This window comes from Chamaea fasciata, unplaced genomic scaffold (genome assembly GCF_029207755.1).
Source record: "Chamaea fasciata isolate MVZ Bird 193981 ecotype frontalis unplaced genomic scaffold, bChaFas1.0.hap1 SCAF_1, whole genome shotgun sequence".
Classification (NCBI taxonomy): domain Eukaryota; kingdom Metazoa; phylum Chordata; class Aves; order Passeriformes; family Sylviidae; genus Chamaea; species Chamaea fasciata.
The window spans coordinates 152,998,735-153,013,108 of NW_027094086.1; the positions used below are offsets into that span (position 1 = coordinate 152,998,735).

General features: G+C 61.0%; 1 protein-coding gene across 3 annotated transcripts in view; it reads left to right on the forward strand.

The window, feature by feature from the left end:
• The window catches only part of AGAP3 (ArfGAP with GTPase domain, ankyrin repeat and PH domain 3), a 109,497-nt gene that overhangs the window by 22,496 nt on the left and 72,627 nt on the right, over positions 1 to 14,374 (forward strand). Inside the window, exon 1 of one of the 3 annotated variants that reach the window (XM_066202894.1) lies at positions 8,475 to 9,285. The exons of the other annotated variants lie outside the window; for them this stretch is intronic. Within the exon in view, the coding sequence (XP_066058991.1) occupies positions 8,475 to 9,285 (811 nt within the window). Of the gene's footprint in view, positions 1 to 8,474; positions 9,286 to 14,374 lie in introns of those variants that run through there. 3 annotated transcript variants of the gene reach the window in all.

The following is a 14,374-nucleotide window of genomic DNA, read 5'->3' on the forward strand; positions in this document are numbered from 1 at the left end:
ACAGTTAGGTTGATACTGATCCTTGAGAGAGCAGCGGAGTGCCTGACATAATCCGAATTATTGGAGAATTAAAGGAGGGAAGTGGGTGCTCAGTGACGTAGTTTGATGGGATCTACTTTCCATGACATTGAGAACAGCTCCCGAGCACTGGGATTAGTGAAAGGTGTTAGTGATTAAATAATACCTTGAGGCTTCTTCCTGGTATTTGGGTTAGTCCAGAGTGACCTCAGGAGGAAAGTGGAAGAGTTAATGGTCAACATGAGATGTGTGGAGTAAGAACTGGGACCCTCAGTGTGTTGCTGTGAGCACAAACTGGGCTGGGGCAGGTTTGGAGGCATTCCTGGGGATCCATCCTCTCCTGTGAGTGTTTAGTGTCTGTACTGGGTCCTGGAAAAATCATCAAGAATGGTTCTCCCTGCCAAATCCGAGGTGGCGTGAGGCACTCAAAGCCATCCCCTTCTGCCCCGACCACATGGGAAGTTGGTTTTGGTGCCAGGGGATTTGTGGTCTCTCTCTCTCTGTGGTCACATCAGGCAGGGGCCCCACTGTGACTCGGGCAGCCGGGACCCCTCAGACCCTGCTGGGCCTTGGCACTGGCGGGGAGACACGGGGTGAGGGCTGCCGAGGCCGAGGGTGACGCAGGGACTGGTCCCTCCTGGGGCCCCGGGGTGAGACGCGGCTCCATTCCCCTTTGGGAGGATGGGCCTGTGCGGGCTGAGGTGTCTGTGGCTGCAGCAGGGAAGCCTTGGGGCACGGTGGGAACAGGGAACCAGGTGCCCGACCTGCACCTTCCGTCCCACCTTCCGCCTGCGGCTTGTGGCTTTCAGTTTCTGGGCTTTTCTGCTCTCTGTGGTTGGTGGTTGGCCTCCGTGCAGAGGCCTCAGGGAGGAACCTGAAACACCCGAACCCTGAGTTAGACAGAGGTCGGCTCTTTGGGCCACGGGGGTCTGTGAAGGTGAGCACTGAGGGAGGTGGCTGGCGTGGGGAGGCCGCTTCCAGCAGGGGCTGCTCCAGGGGTCAGAGCTGGGACCCTCGTGCCAAAGTGAGAGCAGGAGACATCAAACCCTGGGCCAGCCTGGACCAGGGTCTTTGGCTCAACATCCCTCAGGGTGGGGCTGCCTCCAGCTCTCTCCAGGACCTGGGGGCAGCACCAGAGGCATGCGTGGGTTCATGGAAATGGATAGTCTTACCTGCAGTGTTTGTGTGACAGTGACAGTGCCAGGTGACATCTACTTCTTTACCATCCCAAGGGTGGTATCTCCTTCCCTAAGTCCATTGCTTGTGAGCATCCAAGTTCCACATGGGGTCTGGGGCCTGTCCCCCGTGGGGGAGCTGGAGAAGGTTGTTGAAGGCTGGAGCACTGCAGTGCCCCTGCTCCAGGTGGGATTCACAGGTGTTACCAACACTGTTCTCACAACTGGCTCTTGTTGTTTGCGGCAAAACGATCTCTGCCTGATGCTGTTAGTCACCGTGCTCGCCTCGGAGGATGACGAGGTGGGAGCAGCAGTAACACGGCGTTTGTTGGGGTGCTCAGGCCCACGTGAGCATCCTGTGTTGTTGTCAGCCTCAGTAGTTTTTTAGCTTGTGTTTTGAAAATAATTTCCTTTGCCTGCTCTGTTGTTCCTGAGCAGGTGCCTTTGGGAACAGGGCGGAAGGACAGGATCTTTCCATGGCTTTAGTTGTTTTGCATGTTTCCCAGGAAGGGAGGAGTGGTCTTGGAGAGCTTTGGAAGCACCGTTGGGACCATCCCTTTGGGATCCTGGGCTGCTCCCCTTTCTGTGGAACTTGATGACTCTCCAGTCCTACCTTTTGCTAGGGTTGGCTCTTCCCAAAATTCTTGTGTTGTTGGCGTCTGCGATGCCACGTGTGCAGAGCCAGAAGGGCATGAGGGCAGGTGGTGTGTCCAGTCAGCGCAGGCCTGGCTTCGAGGCCCAGGCTCCATCTGCTGCTGGGGTGGGTGGGAGCTTTGCCTGTGGGCACAGAAATATCCTGTATCCGCTGGGAACGGGAACATCACCACAGTGCAGTCGTTGCTGAAGGGGCTCCCTGGTCCAGCTAAAGGACAGCTCTGTGACCATCCTTTGCAGGCTGCTGTGGGGTCTCCGCCTTTCTGTCAAAGCTGGAGGGATTTTCTAGCCTCCTCCATTTCCTGCCATGTTCTCCTGACCTCCATGTGGATTTTCTTGTCCTCTGAGTCCCACTGCTGCACCGTTCACTTCTTAGTTTCACCCCGTTGCTATCTTTCATGCCATTTCTTCTTTCGTTTGCTGCTTTTGGAATAAGCTGGAAGATTTTCACTGTTTAAGTGATGGTTATGGCAGAGATTTTAAAGTGAGGCTTCAGGACCTGAGGAGGTCTTCTTTAGTCTTCTAGCCAAATTTTCACCTGGCCTTTTGTCTTTGGATTTTAAAATCCCAAGGAGATTTCACAATGTCTGGCCTAATCACGCTGATGCTGCTCATACCTGCATCACCGGTGCAAAGCTTGGGAATTGGGCACATCCTGGTGCCTGGAGACAGCCCTGTTCCCTGGGAACATCTCTGTACCTGGAAACAGCCTGGTGCCTGGGGCCGGCCTGGTGCATGGCTGGCAGCATGGCAGGGCTGCTCATGCCCTGCAGTGCAGGTACCAGACTGCCTGCTGGTTGACTCAGGACACTGGCATGGACGTCTCTGCACGCAGAATTGCCCGGAGACAGCTTAAGGAGCAGAAGTGATTGCTGCTGCCTTGATCTAGTATTACACCCTGTAGGTGACATCCCAAGGCGTTATCTTCCAGGGCATCCCTGAGGCACCAGGGTCTGAACCAGCTCAGGAAGCATCATCCCTGCATCTGTCACCCCTACATCCGCCTTCCCTGCATCTGACTTGCAGCAGGTGGGTGCAGGACTGCAGCATGGCCACCTCCACAGGGTCCATGGCAGGATGCTCTCTCGGACAGGCTGGCAGCAGTTTGGTGCTCAGCTTCTTTCCTTGCTGGACAAGAGCGTGGCCGTGCCCTTTTTGGGTGACCTGGGCCTGACCTCACGTGTGTGGGAGGGAGGCCTTTGCTTCAGTTCTGCGTCCCGGGGTGGGGAGGAGAAGGTGGCAATTTCCTCATCAGCAGCTTGAGGTTTGTGGCAGGACCTGAGCTGGGGGTGTGCAGCGTGGGAGGAGGGAGGGAGCTGATGCTGGAGTCGGGCTCTCCTGTGACTGTTACTTTCTTCCCAGCTCGTGTTAGCTCTCTGCTGGTTTGGCCTGTTCCTCCTCTCCATGGAAACTGTAGGGAACAACCTGCTTTGAGGCACCTCTCTCGGCAAGAAGCCTTGGAAAGTCAGTCAGCCTGTCAAATGTCAGACCCAGGAGGGCTCTGTGCTGTGAAGTGGGCACAGGCACAGCGACGGGGCAGGGCAGGGCATGAGGGTCCAGCTGGCAGTGAGGGTCTGTGGCAGAGCTCGGACCTGGAGCAGTGCCCCATCTGTCTGTCCCGAGACCCTGGGATACGCAGGGGCTGTGGGGCGCGTGGGTGTTTGTCGGTGGAGAGCAGGAGGACATTGTCTCTTGGGCCCAGGGTGGTTCGGGTGACCAGAAGGAGTTGTTGGGGTGCTTGGGGTGCCCAGAAAAGGTTACCAGAGCGGAGCTGTGGGCTGTGCAGTGGCGCTGTGGTGGATGCTGAGCCTGTGGCAGGACTCAGCACAAACGCGTCTCTCTGCTCAGGGTCAGGCGACATCTCTGTCTCCTTCTCCCTCCTCCAGTTCGGGGCGAGGATGTCTGGCTCCATCCCGGCCCCGTGGGGCCAGCAGGCAGGGCTGGCCCCGCCGCCCCCGAGTGACGGTGCTGCTGACGCGCTGGCAGCGTGGGCTGTGACGTGGGGCTGCGGGGGCTGCGCCCCACGGCCGGGCCGCCCAGCCTGCGCCCCCAGACGCTTCGGCAGAGCCTCATCAGTATTCCTGGTGCGTGGCCGAGCCGGCTGGAGCTGCTTTGCAGAGCCCGGTAGCTCCAGCGTGGTCCTGACACAGCGCTCAGGGTTCTCCTGCAGCCGCCTTCGGGGGGGCTTGGCTGCCTTCCCTGGCGCTGACAGAGCCCTCCTGCTGCCCTGCTCTGGCTGGACAGCACGTGCCGGGGCCCTGGGTGCCCCACAGCGTGGCACAGGTGCGGTGTTGTCACCTGTCCTGCGCCCTGTCCTGACTGTCCCTGGCAGTGGAGCTTAGCCTGGTGCGCTGCCCCAGTCCCAGGGTCTGTGCGGGGCTGTCGGCCTCGGGCACTCACAGCCCTGGCAGCACGTAGGGCCCGGAGCTGGCTGGTGTCTGCACGTGCTCCTGGTCTGCCGCTGGTACCTGCCCTCTGTGCGGGCACTGGGAACGCTGGGGCCATCCATGCTGGAACCTCATCCCTCCCCGGGCTGCCGAGGCAGTGCTGGTCCCTCATCCACGCTGGATGTGTGGGGCTGCAGGGGGGCCCAGACTCAGGGCCCTCTGCAGAGTGACAGCACCTGTGACCCCAGGTGGGATGGTGAGTGCAGGTGTCCCATCCTCCCAGATGGGCATCCCCCTGGCAACAGAATTGCCCTACCTGCAGATCTGTGAAGCAGCAGTACTGTTTGTGTCTGGGGGAGCACGGGGGTACCAGTGCCCGTGGGTCTGGGAGAGCAGTGATACCAGTGTCACAGGCTCTGGGGAGCACACTGGAGCATTTGACCTTGGTTTAGACTCCCTTTCATTTTCGGGGCTCCACCCTGAATGTTACACCACGGCCAACCAGCTCTGGAATGTTCCCTGGCTCTTGGACTCTTCCCATGCAGCTGTTGCTAAGCCTCTCATGGATTCTATTAATTTCACCCAGATGTTCATGGCTGTAATGTTTGTACCATGCATGTGACTCAGAGAAGGGCTGGTGAGGGACCTACTTGCTTCTGTCCCCAGGCACCTGCTCTGGGTCAGATTGCCAAAGGCCAGTGGCAACCTTCCGGCTCTTCCAATCCCTTCCCAGCTCTCAGAGAGGCTTCTGCAGCCCTGCATAGCCCTGGGGACTCCAGCCAAACTACCTTGTGAGCAGGTGAGCTGCCACCTGTCACCTGCATTAGACATAGACACAACTCCAGTCCAACCCAGTATGGTTGTGGTGTGAACTGCCAGAGAAGAGACACATTAAAGGCATGTGGGGAGTTTCAGTGACGGCTTTCCTCAAACCCTGGTGTTTTCTGGTCTCGTTCTCAGAACAGTTCCTCCATCAGTGGAGGGTTAAGGCAGCTGGACTCCATGTGTTGCTGAGACTGGCGGGGTTTGAACCTGTCCTGGGGTACAGGTTCCCAACCTGTGTGTAGGTGCCCTGCAGCCCTCAGCCCCAGGACTTGAATCTAAGGCTCCATTTTAGCCTATTTTAGACATTTTTCAGAATAACACCAAGGGGATCATGTCAATATACGTATCAATGCACACAGCATGTGGGAACCTTTGCCACGGAACAGCCTAATCAGGTAAAAACAGTGTTATGCTGTTACTGTGGTATCAACCAGTATCTTACTGGGATGCAGGAGGACAGGTGTTGTACCTGTATTTCTTCTTGGGCCGCTGGAGGTTCCAATTGAGTGTTGTGCTCAGGTTCTGACTCTGTTTAAGAAAGGTGGAGACAAATCACAGAGAATTGGGAATGCTTTAAAAACACAAATATAAAAATATGATCCCTGGTAGGACAGGGAAGGGATGTCATCAGCTAAGGGGAACTCTCCATGTTTGTCAGTAGGTTTGATCTGAATTTGGATGGAGTCACAGGAGGAGGAAGAGCTGGAGCAGGAAAGAGGTCACAGGCTGGAAGGGGCTTGAGGAAGTCATAGTGCTGGGGAGGTCTTGAGGAGGTCGTAGGGATGGGTCAGACAGACCCTGTTGGGGCAGTCCAGCATGTCCAGTCCTGCCTCAGCAGGCAGCACAAGGTGCATCATCTCTCCAGCAGACAGTCTGTGATTCAGCGACACCTCACAGCCAGAACCTGCCAGAATATTTTAAAAAGCTGAGACTCATGTGGAAGGGGAACCATCTGGTGCTCTTGGAGTATGTGTTAAACCCAGGGTTTGGAAAGAGATGGATATAGATGGTCCCGTCTCCCTACAGGAACAGCTTTCCATCCCTGGGAGCACAGAGCTGTGCCAGGTATGGTGGAAAGGAGCTTGTGAGGGTCCTGACCTGGTTCCCTGCCCAGAGCCAGGTACCTGTGCCTGAGGTACCCCTGAGAGGTCGGCTCTGACAGCCTGGTCCCCGCAGCCAGGCCTGTCTGGTGTTCAGTATTTGGAAGACATTCCCTTGTAATTGCTTCCTGCAGGATTCCTCATTGTGGCTGCAGTGCGGCTGCTCCGGGAGACGGGATGGCAGATGCTGTGCGTGCGGGTCAGATCCAGTCTGGCAGTTCCCGTGTTCCCGTGACCTTGGCACAGATGGCAGAGCTGCAGCTCGGGCGGGTTGGCAGGCGCCTTCTGCTCAGCCCCAGGCACAGGTGCCCGATGTCTTGGGAGGGAGGGGAGCGGGATGTGTCCGTTGTGTGCCCACCGGCCACGGCCTTGGCGTGGCAGTGGCGGCTCTGAGCCGCAGCTCCATGCGGTTGGCAGCGGGTGCTGGAGAGGGAACTGCCGGCGTAGGGCTGGTGCTGATAGCTGCAAACACCTGAGGTGAAGCCCCGGGAGAGGCTCTGGGTGGGACCTCTGCTCCTGCATGCCATGATGGGGTCTGTGGTACTGACAGGGATGGGAGGGGAGGTGGATGGTGGGGTCTGTGGGCTTAGGGGAGGAGGGAGAAGGGAGAAGGAAGGGGCTTGGCCGAGGCACTGGCTGTGCAGTAGGGAGGGGAAGAGCTCTAGGTGGGGTTTGACTGTGTCCAAGGCTTGGGTGCATCCAGGAGACTGGGGAGGTAGGATGAGGCCTGCTGTGGAGGAGGATGAGGGCTCAAAGAGAAGGCGCAGTCCAAGAAGGTGATGGGAGTTTGGAAGAGTCAAGGCAGTGGAGTCAAAGACTCCTTTGTAAGGAGGGGGAAAGGGGGGTGCTTCATGTTAAGATGTTCCCTGGAGAGGCCTGGAGAAGCAGGAGAAGACCTGGGCTGGTTCAGCAGACAGGGCTTTCAGTAAGGTAAAAATAGTTTAAGGGGGAGTCAGGCATCTTTTTTTTTTTTCCTCCCCAGAGGGAGCACAGATCATACTTGCAATGTGAAGGAGCAAAACCAGGGAGAGGGAAAAGGTGTGGAGGAAAAAGGAGAAGGAGGAAGAGGAGAAGGAGGAGTGCCCTGGGGTGATGCTGGAGACAGGGACTGCAGGCAGCAAGGGGGGGTGCTGCGGAAGAGGTGGAGGAGGTACCACAGTCAGGACTCCAGTGGCCGAGGAGGGTCCGTGCTTAGTGATGGTGGGTTTGGTCAAAGGAAATGACTGCCCTGGAACTAGGCAGGAGTGAAGCTCTGGCTGAGGTGGTCACACTAAACCTGGTGCCCTCTGCCTCGGGTGGGCTCTGGAGGTCCATGCTCCTGGGGGTCTGTGCTCCATGCTGTGGGTGCTCCGGGCTGCCCGGGCCCCTGGGGTCCATACGGAGGGTTTTCCCGTGTCCCTGAGCACAGGGCGGCTGTTGGGCATCGCGCAGCTGCTGGGGGGTTCGCTGCCCCATCACAGGTTTGGGGAAGGTGAGAAGGCAGAAGGTAGCTGGATCTGCTGCGGCCGGGGCCGGGGGTCTGGGCGCCCAGAGCGGGGGGTCCTGGCGGGAGGGGGGACACTCCGGGCCGGACTGAGGGACGTGCGGCGGGACTGCGGCCGGAGAGGGCGGCGGGGATGCCGCAAGGGGCGGCTCGATCCGGGGTCGCCGATCCGGGCTCGCTGCCGGAGCCGGTCCCGCCGGGATCGCGGTGTCGCTGCCGGTGTCGCGGGCAGCACCGGCCAGCGGGGGCGCAGCGCCCCCTGGCGGACACGGCCGGCCCCGCGCAGCACCGAGGCCCCCATTGCCGGCCCAGCCCGCCGGTCGGTACCTGACGGGCTCCGGGCCGGTTCTGCTCCCCGTGAACGCCCCGGCGGGGTCCGGGCGGGTTCGGGTCCCGGCGCTCGGCGCCGCCCCGACGGGGTCCGGGCCCGTTGTGCTCCCAATGAACGCCACGGCGGGGTCCGGGCGGCCGGGCAGCGCCGCCGCTCCCTGGTGCGGGGTCGGCCGCGGGCACCGAGCGCGGCCGAGCGGGAACAGGGACCGGCGCTGCTCCGCCCCGGGGCCGCAGCCCCGCGCCGCTCCGGGACGGCGCCGCCGCCGCTGCCCGTTCCCCGGACTCGGGGCCGTCGGTGCCCGCGGAGGGCGCGGCGGGCGGGGCGGCCCCGGCCCCCGCCCCATCCCCATCGCGGCCCCGGCCCGTTCCGGGGCGGGCCGGCCCAGCCCCGCGCTGGCGGCGCCGAGCGCGGCCCGGACATGCGGGCGCGTCGCGGGAGCCCCGCGCCGGCGGCGGAGAGCGGCGGGCGTGGGGCCATGGGGCAGCCCCGCCGCTGAGCATGGCCGAAGGCTGGCGCTGGGCCGGGCCGGGCCGGGGCGCCCCGCGGCCGAGCCCCCGCCGCGCCGTCAGCGTCTGCGAGTCGCTGGACTTGCAGGGCGTCCCCGCCGTCCAGGCCGCGCTCGGCGCCGCTCAGCAGCAGCGCCGGCGGCCCAAGAGCTTCTGCGCGGCGGGGAACGGGCTGCCCGGGGCGCTGCTGCCGCCGCCGCCCCCCGCCCGCGCCCGCGGCCGCCTCCTGGACCTGCTCCGGCTGCGCTCGCCCCGCCGGCAGAGCCCCGAGGGACAGGGCGACGGCCCCGACGAGGCGCAGCGCCCGCGCCCCAGCAGCATGACCTTCCTGCCCACCGCCCGGCCGCCGCACCCCGCCGAGAGCCCCGGCTTCCTCCGGGGGGGCTCCCTGTGGGGCAGCCGCCGCTGGAACCTCTTCGGGGGCAGCGGCTGGAGCGGCTCCAGCCCCAGGAAGAACTTCAGCTCCCTGCGGAAAAGCTTCAGTTTCCGCCTGCGCCGGGGCCACGAGCTGCGGCGCTCGGAGTCTGGGGGGCTCCTGCGCCCCACGCGCCTCCGCACCAAGAGCGAGGGCGATGCCAGCTCCCTGCACACCTGCCCCAGCAAGCGGGACCTGCTGTACCCGGAGCTCACCAGGGTCGGGGGCCGGCTGCACCCCGACCCCGTGCAGACGGGGGGACTCTGGAAACTCCTCACGAGCCGCTTCCGAAGGCGAGAGCGTGGCAGCGCTGGCAGCGTGTGCCCCAAGGATCCCCATGGCAGTGTTGAGCCTCTCCTCCTGGGTGGGGGTCCTCTGCGGGCTCTGGGTAAGTAGGCACAGGAGCAGTGCTGGGCTGGCGAGAGCCCCCTGTGCCGACAGGGCCTGCAGGGATGGGTGGCTGTGGCCTGTCCCAGCTGAGGTTCTGGGCTGTGCACTGGCACCCGGTTCTGTCCCGGTGCTCTGCAGGGTTCGCACTGGGCTGCAGCGAGGTCGCATGAACGTTTACAGGGTCATACTCCAGTGCCCTGGGCACTGCCATCGTCAGTGGTGCTGGAGCAGCCAGCTGGAGCAGTGGTGTGGCTGCTTCGGAGGATGTGCTGCGGGGTCTGGTTCCCTTGCTGGCCACACACCTGGGAGTCAAGTACGTGTGTCATATGTCCTACTTGCCCTGGTGGTGTCCCATCGAGGGTGGGGTGGGCCGATGCCCTTGCCTTAGAGAACCTTCCTGCCCTTGCCCCATCGACAGAATGGGAGAGGAGTGCTGTTGGTGGGCTCCCAGGCAAGTGGGACCGTTTGGGAGGTTGCCAGAGCAGAGGTGTGGAGCAGCAGAGGAGGTTGGGGAGCCCATAAGTGTGCTTGCACCCCCCTTTTGTCAGCAATTCTAGTGCCAGGCCTCGTCTGGGGAATGCTCAGCCCTGGACACTCCTGCCAAGATCCCTTGAGCAGAGTCCAAGTGTTTGGGAGCCCAGGGACCCTCACCGGGTATGGGGCAGCCTGCAGAGAGCAGGTGTGGCATTAGCAGTGATGGGACAGGGGGACAGGACCCCACAGGGCTGGGCATTCAGTGGGCGCTGGCAGCTGAAGTGGCTCTCGGGTGTTCGACTCTGCTGTTGGTGGGGAGTTCTCCGGCGCCAGGGCTTTGTGTGGCCTCAGCTGGGGCTGTGCTGGTTGTGCCTCTGTGTCCTGTCGGCTTCCAGGCCCTGTGGCAGGAGCTGCAGGCGAGCCCTGTGGCCTGGCAGGGCCGGGAGGCGACAGCAGCATCCACAGCTTTTTAAGGCATGGAACGCACGGAGCTGGGGGCTGGGCCAAGCTCCCGGGGGGCCTTGCTGGGTTCCGTGGCTCTGCTCTGGATCTGGGTGTTGTGGAGGCAGTTCTCTGCTTGGCGGATGTGCCAGAGGGATGTCTTAGGGCTGGCAGGCTCTCCAGGGAAGAGCCCACACGCTCCTGAGGAGCCTGATTGCTCCTGAGGCAGTGGCTGTCCAGGGCAGCATCGTGCCTGGACGTTCCCCAGCAGTGCTGGCCACAGAGATCAGCGCAGGAACAGCTCTGCAGCTGCCCAGGCAGCTCGGGGGGCTCCATCCTCTAGCCCCCTCCGTCCCTCAGGCTCGCTGCGATCCAGGGGAAGGCTCTGGAGGCTCTGATGGATGTAGGGCTGTCCATGCACCACGAGGCAAAGGGCCGGGATGCTGCTGCGCTCCCGGGGTTCCGGTGCTGGCAGGGCAGCCCGGGCTGTGTGCCGCTGCCGGCTGGGTGGCAGGAGGTTCCCAGGAGAGGGGAGGCTGTGCTCATGGCTGGGGAATGTGGGTGTATGCGGGCAGGGAGGGCCGGGCCCTGCCCCTGCAGCGGGGAGCCTGTTCCTGCTTGCCGCTTCCAGTGGGAGCTGCGCCAGCAGCAGCCAGCCTGGCGGCCGCGTTCCCAGAGGAGCAGCCGAGGCTGAGCACTTGGTTGGCGTCCTTGCCTCTCACCTGGCTCCTCCGTCGGACAGGTAGGAGCTCCCTTTGGATCCATCTTTGGGAGATCCTGCTGAGGCTTCTGTGGAGAGTGGTGTGGGTGGCTTGGGGTCCCTGCAGCCGTGTCCGGCCAGCTCTTGCAGGACCACTTCTCATTGCAGGGGCTAGTGTTTGCCACTGTGGCTCGTGCTGGAGGCAGAGGCTCAGGCATTGACCTCTCCAGGCTGCCACCGGCACTGTGGCTCCTGGCAGGAGCCCCTGGTGCTGCGGAGCTCACGCTGGGTTTGGTCACACTGAGAACACCATTCATTACCTGCCTGGTACCTGCGCAGTCTCTGTACTCGCCAGCCCTGTGCCCTCCTGGGGATGGTGAGGCGTGAAAAGGCAGTGGTCAAGTCTGCACAGCAAAGCAGCTGCTGCTTGTCCTCTCTTGTGCCCCATGTCCCCGTTGTCTCTCTGCTCAAATGTTGGTCCGTGGCTTCCTCTGGTGGGAGCTGTGGGTCTCTGAGCTGGGGCTGGAGGGGCGCAGCCTTAGGGCTGCTGCAGTGGGGCTGCTCAGGAGGTCTCTGCCCCATTCCTGTTCTAGCCTTGCAGGCCGATGGTGCTCCCAACACCCGCTTGACAACCACAAACTTTGATGCTCTGTGTGGGCGCTGCCCACCTTGCCCTGGGAAAGCTGCTGGTGCAGCCCCAACTTGCCTTCCTGGGGGGTGCAGCTGCAGCTGTGGTTATCAGCCCTTGGAAACGCTGGATGTAGGAGTCCCGGCACAGAGCCAAGCCAGCACTCTCTCTGTTTCCAGAACCTGGAGTGGTTTGTTTACAGCACGCTGTGATACCCACCCAGCACCACGATCTGCATCCAGACATACCCACAAAAGCCGGGGGGATGCTCCAAGTGCTGCTCCCAGCCCTGGAGGGCTTCGGCTGGGATTGAGCACACAGGGAGGTGTTGGGGATTTCAGGGTTTGTTACCCAAAAAAGGTGTAAAGAGCTGACCCTTGTGTAATGGGCAAGGGAGGGCAACTGCCCTTGGGACTGCAGAGCAAAGTCAGCACAGAGTCTGGCCAGCTTGGACTGACCCCGGTGATCATGGTCGGCGGTTCAGAGCGTTTCTGGGTATCCAGGTATTGGCTGGTGCCATTCCAGAGAGACTCTCTAATAGGGATGGTCTTGGGAAGACTGGACTGTTTTGGAATTGGAGTGGTCCCTGTGCATGAAGGGACTGTGTGATGGGTACAGCATCTCTGATGGCTCAGGAAGCATTCCTCATCTGAGGGAAGAGCATGTGGCTGTGTCAGGGAGGTTTAGGTTGGGTATCAGGAGAGAGTTCTTCTCCCTGAGGGCGGTTGGGCACTGAACAGGCTCCCTGGGGCATGGCCATTGCCCCAGGGCTGCCAGAGCTCTGGGAGCATTTGGGCAGCGTGCTCAGGCACAGGGTGCGATTGTTGGGGTGTCTGTGCAGGGACAGGTGTGAGACTTAATGATCCTTGTGGATCTCTTCCAGCTCAGGATGTTCCATGATTCTGTGATCACAGCCGTGTGCCCTCTCCCAGGGAGGTGCCCTGCTTTTCGAGGTTCTCTAAGGTACCTCCCTTTACTCTCCTGTGTAGAGTACTGATGTGCAGGGCATGTGAGGGAAGGCTTCTGAGAGAAGACGGGCTGTTTTCTCATGGATTGGGTGAAGTTTGCATAGTGAGTTGGGTAGGTGATGATAAATATCACCTCGTGTTGGTACTTGCCTTGGTTGAGCTGGGAGTGTTGGTGAGAGACAGGGGTGTCATGGTGGGGTTAGAGATGCCTCAGACGCTGAGGCCAGTCTGGTGTCTGCACATGGGAAAAGCTTGAGACTTCTGGAAGGTGTCAGAGTGGGAGCTGTTGGGACAATACTCTGGAGGGCTCAGTTCTTTGGACGAGGTCAGAGGGCATGTGGTGGGTGCAGAGGTGTCTGACTGCAGTCACGGGCAGCCCTAGGGAGAGGGAACCCTGTGCCTTCAGTGTTCACCTGCCAGCATTCGTGGGGTTGCACAGCTGGAGCCGAGGTCAGGCACGTTGGGAACGGGTTTTTGCCGGTGAGGTAGATCCCTATGGAGTGCTGTGATGGGAGGGTGAGTTACCTGTCTTTCCGTGTCACTCTCTGGGATTTCCCTTCCAGCAGTCCTTGTCCCACCATCACAGCAGGGTTTGGTCTGGGTCTTCGAGTGTTTGGACGGGGGCTGGAGAGCAGCAGGTGCCGAGGTGGAAATGCCTGGATCTTCCAGAGTCTGCACTGACCTCAGAGCACAGTGACGCCAGCTGCTGCCACCTGTGGCATGATGATGGAGCAAGGGTGGCAGTTCCTAAGCGTGCACTTTCCCAGAGAGACTCGGTATTGTCTTCTTTTGTTGCTGCCGAGCGTTTAAAGCTCTGCTGAGATAATCCTTGCCGAGATGGTGTCCTGCAGTGGGTTCCCGTGCTGGCTCAGGGCTCAGTAGAACGCTGGCTGTGTCTGTGCTGGTCCTTGACCTGGAGAAATCCCCCTCCTGCCAGCATTGCCGGGCTAGAGGCTTTATCAGCCTGGCCTGGGAGGGGTGGCTGTGCCCAGGAAGGGTAGCTGCGCCCAGGCACGCTGCCTCTGCCTCCCTTTGATCTGTGTGTGTGGTCAGGTGGGTCCCTTTGTATGGCCGCAGTGGTGGCCACAAGTGGCCTTGGTTTGTGTGGCCCCTGCTGTGTTTGCGCAGCCTCTGACCTGGTTTCAAGGCTGCGTTTAGTGTCCAGGGTTGCAGTGTCCAAGGTGGAGTTCCACCATGGCTTGGATAATGAGTTGGTTAATTATTAGCTGCCCTGTGGAGAGACCAGATGTGTGTGGCCCTGGCGCTTCTGGAGCACGGGGTATCTGGACCTGCATCGTCCCGTGGAGCGAGTAGCTGGGGTGAGGAGTTGAATTTGGCCGGCCAGCCCCTTTCTCCTCCCAGCCTCCGTGCTGGGAGCTGTGGGTCTGTGGTTGAGCCCCCTCCGAGCTGTCTTCAGGGGACAGTGTCTGAGCTCTGTGATGGAGTGTGCTGGTCCCACAGCTGGGGGCTAGTCTGTAGGTCCTGAAGGTGTCCAGGATGTCCAACTGACCAAGAGACATCAGCTTCAGAGTGCCTTCTTTATGTCCCTGTCTGCTGCTCCACATGGCAGGGGCTCTACTCACCCCATCTCCCTAATTTCCACCTTCTGCAGCAGAGCTGCCTGTGCCAGAAAACCTCCATCGAGAGAAGCTTCTGGGGAGTAACAGAGTTGTCCTGAATCTCCTTTTCCCGGGCCAGTCTGGACTGATCTCCTCTTGTATGGTTGTGTTGTGGAGCCAGGGATGCTGTTGGGCTGTGCTGAAACTCTTGGGATGACAGTGGTTCCCTGAGCCCACTGCCTTGGCTTTGGAGGTCAGGTACACCTGGGGAAGGTGTTGAGCTGCAGCACCGACAGCCTGGTACTCTTTGTGTGACT